At 40.1% G+C, this 7,912-nt stretch overlaps 1 protein-coding gene across 1 annotated transcript; it reads left to right on the top strand.

The window, feature by feature from the left end:
- The first annotated feature begins 300 nt into the window (after window positions 1–300).
- Window positions 301–6,764, top strand: LOC148123501 (protein FAM90A27P-like). The gene is made up of 6 exons (XM_087897715.1): window positions 301–372; window positions 795–967; window positions 2,304–2,481; window positions 3,274–3,473; window positions 4,142–4,244; window positions 5,841–6,764. The coding sequence occupies exons 1-6, from the start codon at window positions 301–303 to the stop codon at window positions 6,762–6,764; spliced, it is 1,650 nt and encodes a 549-aa protein (XP_087753841.1).
- Window positions 6,765–7,912: the final 1,148 nt, after the last annotated feature.

Raw genomic sequence — 7,912 nt, forward strand, 5'->3', positions numbered from 1 at the left:
TTCAGAGTGTCATGTGGTAATATGTGAGGGTCCGTGGTTAAGCTGTCTGCATCCCAGGTTCTCTAGCAGTGCTGAGGCTAGTGTACAAACTTTGTCTTTTTTACCTTCTTATCTCTCACTCACATTAGTGTCACGTAGGAAACATAGTCAGTCTCCGTGGAGGGAAGAGCAACACATGAGCTAGTGAATGGAGCTAGTTGAATGTTTCCCACTGACAGAATTTCAGGGAGATGGAGAGCACAATATGATTTGTTTTCTAACTTCTAGAGAGAAGCAGAATCGCTAGAAAGGTCCAGCAATATGGATCCCAGCACACTCTCAATTGAAGAAGGCAAGAAGATCTTAAGGCAGTTTGGGATCCCTCAGAGAGATGTAAGTACCTGCGACATTGGGTAAAGAAAAGGTACATAGAGTGAGGTGAAGTGGAATGTATGAACCACTTGAAGCACCTTCTTATCTTATGGCCTGGGGATTATTGATACTAAGTATTTGTGAATTGCTTTCTTGGGAACACAGCACTTGAAACATAAGCTACAAATTAAGGGGATAAAAGAGGCAAGGCGCCTGCAACAGTACTCAGTTCCTCAAGGGAACATTTCCACTCCCTCAAAACTCACTTTTTACTCTCTCTTATCAAGTGAAATTTACTTTCAGAGTTCCAGTCATCTGTTGTGGGAGAGATTTCAGACTGATGGTCCTGAAGATAGAAGGAACAGGGAATCTGTTTATCTCTTCCATGAAAGGCTGGTTCCCCACCATGGAATACTAAGTAACTTTCTCTTTTTGGTCCTCAGGTTGATATGATGAAAGAAAAATGGGTAGTTGTTGCCTCTGTGGAGGTTTTATTTAAATTCCCTCTGCTACCTGGAGAGGACCCAACAGCCTGCTGTGTCTCTAATAAAAAGAGTCAGCCTGCAGGATACCAACAAAATTCAACCCCACAAAAACAAGGAGACCAAGAAGAAAGGTAGGAACTGACTTGACTTGGGTATATCTGAGGGCCCTATTTTTTGCCAAAAAAATGCCTGAAGGCTTTTGTTGTTGATGATGATGATTGATTTTGTTTTCTTAAATCATAGATTAAACTAGGGAATTTTTGTATTAGGAAATATTCTAAGCTTGAGCTACATCCTGACACAGGCCAAAATTATCTTTACTTAATTTTGAGACTCATTCTTACTAACTTGATCTCTCTCTACAGTCAAGAAAGGCCTCGGCCTTAAAATTATATTGTTACAGTCTCTAATAGATGGGATTACAGGTCTGTACCATCTGGCATATCTTCATATGTGCACTTATTTGTGAATTAAATGGTATGAACTTTCATAGCCCATTAGCTTGTATAGTCATCTCAGCTTGGTTTTCCAGGAGTGGGTTTGTGAACAAGTCATTATTAAAATAGGTATATGGACATGAGTTGCTGATTGGGAAGTGTAGCTGAATTTATTGGGTAAACATCATAGGTTTACAATTCTTGGTGAGAGTCTATTGTTGATTTTGTACAGAAAAACCAAACAGAAAATAATTTTCAGGAAATATGCTGAAAATGTTAGATTTTGTTTGTTATATTTTTATTTATTTGAAAAATAGCATTAGCAATATCTACCTAAAAGCTGAAATGGTGGTATGTGGCTTTAACCATAGTTTATAGGAATCAGAAAGAAGTGGATTTAGGTCCTTTTTGGCTGCAACCTAAATTAGAGGTGAGTTGAACCTAAATGCAACCTAGTCTAAAATTAACAGGGTCTAGAGAAATGATTAAGTAGTTGAAAGCATAGGCAGCTCTTGTGGAGTGCCTGGGTTCACTTTACTGACACTCATAGAGTCTCACAAGCACTTGTAATTCCTCTTCCAGGGAAATTAGACACTGCTTCTGGTCTTTGAAAGCAATGGGCAAAAAGCATGTTGCAAAATCACGGGGCGGGGTCAAAACACTTAAAACTAAATTAAAAAATAAACTCGTAAAACTAAAAATAAAAATAAAATGGAAAGAATATGAAGCAGGAAATAAATAGAGGAAAAGTATTAAGTTGCTGGGGAAATCTTGGAAATTTTCAGAAGCCAGGGTTCTTTTATTCAATCCTACACATCTCATTTCAGTCTTGATAAACCAGGTGGTGTTTCCTCAGAAAGCTACGAATTCTTTAGGTGTGAGGTCTGGGGAGAGGGTAAAAGCATGGAAAATAAACTCTAAGTGTTCCAATGGTGCGTGACTCTGGTCAGCAAATCTTTCTCTCCTCTGCCTCCTAAGGTGGGGACAGAAAATGCCTGTCAGCAAAACTTCTTTTTTTTTGCCTTACTAGAAAGTGCAATAATCAATTAATGAAAAAGGTTGTCAAGAAACCAAATGACATGAAGCAGATCGCAGGTCATTGCATACAACCTCCTTCTCAGAGAACCACTGGTGACAAGACACTGAAGAAGAAATGTTTTGAAGCAGTGAGTCCAAGAGCTACCCCAAAAGAAGAGGAAGAAACCAAGGTCAGGACACCTGAAACTTCTTAGAACTGGGATTCTATGTGTACTCTAGGAAGTGGATTTAACTATGGGGACCGGGTTTCTGTAACTCACGTTCTTTTATACAAGACCATCTAATCTGAGTAATTCTCTGTCAAATTACCAGCTCAGTGAGAGGATCTGAGGAGCCACCTTATACACATGCACTGATATGAGCAGTCTGGTATTTGCCCAATTTGCCATTTTCGGTTTATTAGATCACATATATTTGGGTAGCCACTCATTGCAGACTTAGCATGGAATTTAGCACATACATGCTAAACTATGTGTTGCTTAGGTACAACCTAGAATTTACTGGTGTATTCCTGGGCTGCATTCTACCACAGAGCCATTCCCACATTGAAGGATTTTATCCATGTGATCTACACTTGAGCTGTATCCGCAGCCTTCATTATACTTTTTACTTTTAGGCCACATGTCAACAGTTTTCAAAAGGTTATTTGGAACTATCTGTATAGACTAGGTTTTTCTTGAACTCGTGTTCCTCCTCCCATATCATCCTGAGTTCTGGGTTCAAAGTTCTGAGTCACACTACTTTATGTACTGTAATCCTTTAGATACAAATTCCTTTATCTCTGGAGTGCTCTGTAAAGTGGGTCAGGTGAATGATTGTAGAATCCTGTGTTTCTTGGCAGAAATGGACTTTAGGCTTTATCCTACAAGATAGGTTGAATCTCACCTAAAAATAATTCTGTGGGACTTTGATATTTATGTGGAATTGGAACTTACTCTGTGTTCATTCCTATATCCATACAGGTAAAATGCAGGAATTGTGGAGCCTTTGGACACAAAGCAAGGAGCAAGCTGTGTCCCATGAAACACTGGCAAGCAGCCCTTCCTGTCCAACCTCTGGGCTCAAACAAAGAGAAGGAGAATCTGAAAACAGGGAATGCCCAGTTGTTTCAGACTCCAGGAATGTTTAAAATGACTGAGGGAGAGAAGAAAGAAGAACAAAGGTAAGCATGGGGTGATTCAGAATAATCCATGTGCATGAGAACTTGAATACATTGTATACAGCCATCTTAGGACACAGCCCAAAAAAAAAGTCTGAATTTTCAACAGACAACAATGTACTCAACTCATTTATGGTTAAGAATCACCAAAAACGAGGAAGAGTGAGAGCTGGGGATGTTACTCACATAGACAGAGCGGCAACAGAGTCAAATGAATTCATGCAGTACTAGGCTGGGGTCTTGATCAGTGACTAGTATACTTGTCTACCATGTATATTTTTCTGGGTTCTATCTCCACAACCATATGAACAAGTTGGTGCAAGCCTAGAAATCCAGCAGAGAGGAGTGAATAACAGTGGATGAGAAGCTTGTGGTCTTCCTCAGTTGTCTTGTGATTTAGAGACTAGTCTGAGTTACAGCATACCCTGTTTGGATTTAATATAAAGACACATGCAATATTAATGCCTTGTGTGTGTTGAAGGTTTCAGGTGTGTTGCCAGATTCTGAGGTAAAACATGATCCTAAATCAGATCAGCAAATATCACTGTGGCTTTGATGCCTCCTCACCCCATACAAAAGCTGCAATTAATTTTTCAAGGTAGTGATTGATTTTACTAATTTGAACACAGAGGTTCTACTAAGCCCAACACTTAATGTAATGTGCTCTACAGGCAAGAAGTGGTTTCAAAGAAAACTGTGTCACAGAAATTTCCCAGAAGCTCTCTAAAGAAGAATTGCTCAGAAGAACTAAAGGGATCTTGTTTTCTTGTGACGGTAATCTCCCTTGCTTTCCAGTTGTGTAGTGACTCCCATCTATGCTGCTCTGTTGGATTCCTGGTGTGACAATTATAGGAATATCTAGGCAATCTTATTGCACTTCTATATGAGCTTCTGCTTACCTGTTCTTCCCATTTCTTTCAATTTTTACCTTATTTTCTCTTTCCCTTTAGTTTCCCTCCCCTCAGTTGTCTTTCATTTCCTTTCATCTTCTTATACCCTCTGATTTTTATGTTCCCTTCTTTTCCCTTATCTTTATCCTTTCTGTTACCATTATCAGCTCTCTATTCTTCTTCACTTACCCTTATTTCTTCCATCTTTCCATCCTTTTTTACTTTTTGGAAACAGGGACTTATGTAGCCTATGCTCTTTGGCTAAAGTTGACCTTCATCTAAGATTCTTCTAGCCTAGTCTCCCACATACTGAGATTGCAGGTCTATAAAGCCATTCCTAGTGTGTGTTCATTTGTTTTCCAGAGGGCATGTAACTCGATATTGTCTCGAAATTGATATCATCCTCCTTTGCTTTTACGTATTCTGAGATCATAGGTTTGCAACACCATATATGGCTTTGTATAGCTTTATTTGAATATGTAGCTCCATTTTTAGTTCTGGCCAACAAACATTGTGGAGGATTTCTGAGTAAGTGTGAAGTGTCACCTTATGCTGAATGATCCTCCACCAGGCTGGTGTCTTTCATTTTTCTCCAGAATCTGTCAATCTCTCGATGAAGGGATACATGTCAGCCAAAATGAGTGCAACTGCGGGTGTGCTTTGTTCATTTGGTCTAAACAAGAGAACTTGATGGCACTTCCTTCTTAATTGATAGACTCAGAGTGATATCTCCTAGATTAAAAACCTCACTCTAATATCAAGTTGTGTTTTAATTTTTAGATTCATTTCATTTTCTGTGCATGAGTGTTTTGTCTGTAGCTATATATGTATGTGTGCATATACCTAGTGTCAGAGGTCAGAACAACATATTGTAGTTTTAAAAAAAACAAAGCTACAGACCCATGTGAGTCATTTGATGGATCCAGGGAACTAATTTATGCAATAAGTGTTCTTATCCACTTAGCTATGTCCTGAGTCCCAGGTTGATATTGTGTTTTCAACAATCTTCTGATCCAGAAATATTGTGGGCATTTAAATGGCTTTTTTTTAATTTTGGTCCCTGTGGATTATAAATCAGTGCCTTAACTCTTTTTGTTTGTATGGCCAAGGTTTCACTGGGCTTAGGAAGAATGTTTGGTTTTTATTCATTGTTCTCCCCTATCCGTTCATCCTGACCTGTTTGTTAAATTTAGTTCTGTATCACCCACTGCACAATAGTGAGTGTCCTTAGGACACTGTCTTGAATATTACTATTGTAAGTTCCTTTATATAACCTGTATCCTAAATAAATATTCTCCGCCCCGTCAAGTCTCTCCCTGGTCCTCATTTTACCTCCCAATGATCCTTCCCATGCATTTGTGTAACTTACTTAGGTACTCCACATAATTTCTATGGAGATAAGTTGAATTAGCCAGCTCTTTACATAGGTGGGTAACTTTGAGTTCAAGGTAGGTAATCTGAAATTTTCTTTTCTCCACAGAAACCTACCAGACCATTGCTTAACGCAACCCAAAAGAAAACTTCATTGGGTCCTGTCTCCATGGGTCCCATATCAGTCAAGACACCTGATATGAGAGCAACCACCTCCTCGTATTCTTACAACAAAAGATCAGAGCTGAGAACTTATGGATCGGTTCAATCACATGATATGGGCTTCTCAGACACTCCAAAGCCCAATTTGAGGAACTGCCATGATTCTGATCCCAGCTCCAAGAGAATATCCTCTGGGTCTGTTGTTTCCAAGAAGTGTGCTCTTCAACCTGCCACGAAAACACCTCTTTTGATCCACGACATTAAAGTCCAGACAGGTATGAAGCATCCTGGTATGGAGTCACAGCCCAGTGTACAATCTGTAAGACCAAAGAGTGGCCAGGAGCCCAAAGGCAGAATACAGGATCCAAGAAAAAAGCCTGCCCAATTCAGTATTCAGGAGATCCAGCATCACCCAAAGAAACCTCGAATCAGCTCTAGTCTGAATCCCACACTGACGTCTCGAGTACCTGAGTGGGAAACTGCACAGGTTTCTCAAGTTTCTCTCACTCCAAATGGACATCACGTCCAACAATCACTCAAGATAAACCCAAACAAACAAGCATTGAAGGCCAGTGTCCACAGACAGACTCTGCACTGTTCTTCTTATTCAAGTCCTACCAAAGACACAACTGTCTCCCAATACACACATTCAGGCAAGCACAAAACACCTATCAGCTTGAAAACAGACAAAGAACAGCCAGGCTTTGGGACCAAATTGTTTCCCATGTCTAAATCTCCTACAAAGACTGAATCTGTTTCTCAGAGCAACCTTAATTTAAAGGACTCTTTTATCCTTGGCTCTAATGCCACAAGGAGTGTTCTATATGAGGACCTCCTACTCTCATCCTCCTCAGAAGACAATGATGAGTAGCATCACATATCCTTTAAGACATAAGATTTAGCTATAAGCTGAAGTGACTGTAGAACTGAGTAGAAGAGGTGAGAACAATTATGTTCTGAAACTGGAGCAGCCCCATATAATATTGGGAGAAAGACACTGAGTTTTTATATATGTATTTATATATGTATATATTTGAGATGAAGACAATATTTACCTAATCAGGACACTGATTTGAAGTCTCCAAATCCAAGAAAAGGTGGAACTTAACTTCCATGCTCCAAAACCCTGAAGATTCTCTGGCTATGATGTTCTTTGTAAACCTTTCCACTGAATCCTTCCCTCTGTAACCATAAATCTTCCAGCCAAAATCTGCAGTCTTATTCAATAATTAAGTCTCTACCCACTTACTCTTTTTGAGGATTGGTGTTTATGTGTGCTATGGGAGCACCTTCCGCTCCTTCAGTCAATAGCCTTTAAGATATCAGCCCACTTGGGTGTGGTCTCTTTTAGTTTAAAAAGCAGCAGGAACCATGCATCCACTCTCTTGTTTCTGGCTCCTTTTTCAGCTGCTAGACTCTGTTCCTGTTTGCACTCAGAGGACTACTGTTTAGGACAGTGATCTGTAAGTTTTTCCCCTTAAATATATAACCCTTTTATGATCTTATTTTGAACTGGTGTGGGATTGTTTTACGGCATCAATTGGCACCCAAAATTTGGTTTTAGAATTCCCCGGCTCTGCTGCCCACTGCCAGGTTGGAGTGCGCCCAGCTTGGCATGAGCCCTTCCTCAGCAGGCCATGGCCTGTATGTGGAGCCAGCAGTTCAATATAGAATCTCACATTGCAGCCTTTCTTGCTATGGATCAGCCACAATTCCTTATATTTTCTCTTTACACACCTCGGATTGGCTTCAAGTCCCCCCATGCACCCTACTGTTCTCCTCCTGCCAGGGCACACCACAGACATTTGGGTGAGATGTGGGATCAGCTATTCTGCTTCTTTCTAACTATTCGTCTGCACTTGCCTATTTCATTGCTCTAGAGACATCCACAGAGCACACAGTCTGCAATTTATCTTTCAGCATTTTCCTCTAAACGCAGATTTCAGACCTGCCACAGGTAAATTTACATACACCGCTGTGCCCCTCTGGGTAAGTTTTGTAAGTGGCCCATGACACCTA

Source organism: Myodes glareolus, chromosome 1 (assembly GCF_982192425.1).
Source record: "Myodes glareolus chromosome 1, mMyoGla1.1, whole genome shotgun sequence".
NCBI lineage: Eukaryota > Metazoa > Chordata > Mammalia > Rodentia > Cricetidae > Myodes > Myodes glareolus.

Coding starts and splice junctions, on each gene's coding strand:
- LOC148123501 (XM_087897715.1), top strand. CDS start 301: ATGGATCCCAGCACACTCTCAATTGAAGAAGGCAAGAAGATCTTAAGG. Junction 373..794: donor TTGGGATCCCTCAGAGAGAT/GTAAGTACCTGC, acceptor TTTGGTCCTCAG/GTTGATATGATGAAAGAAAA. Junction 3,474..4,141: donor GAGAAGAAAGAAGAACAAAG/GTAAGCATGGGG, acceptor TGTGCTCTACAG/GCAAGAAGTGGTTTCAAAGA.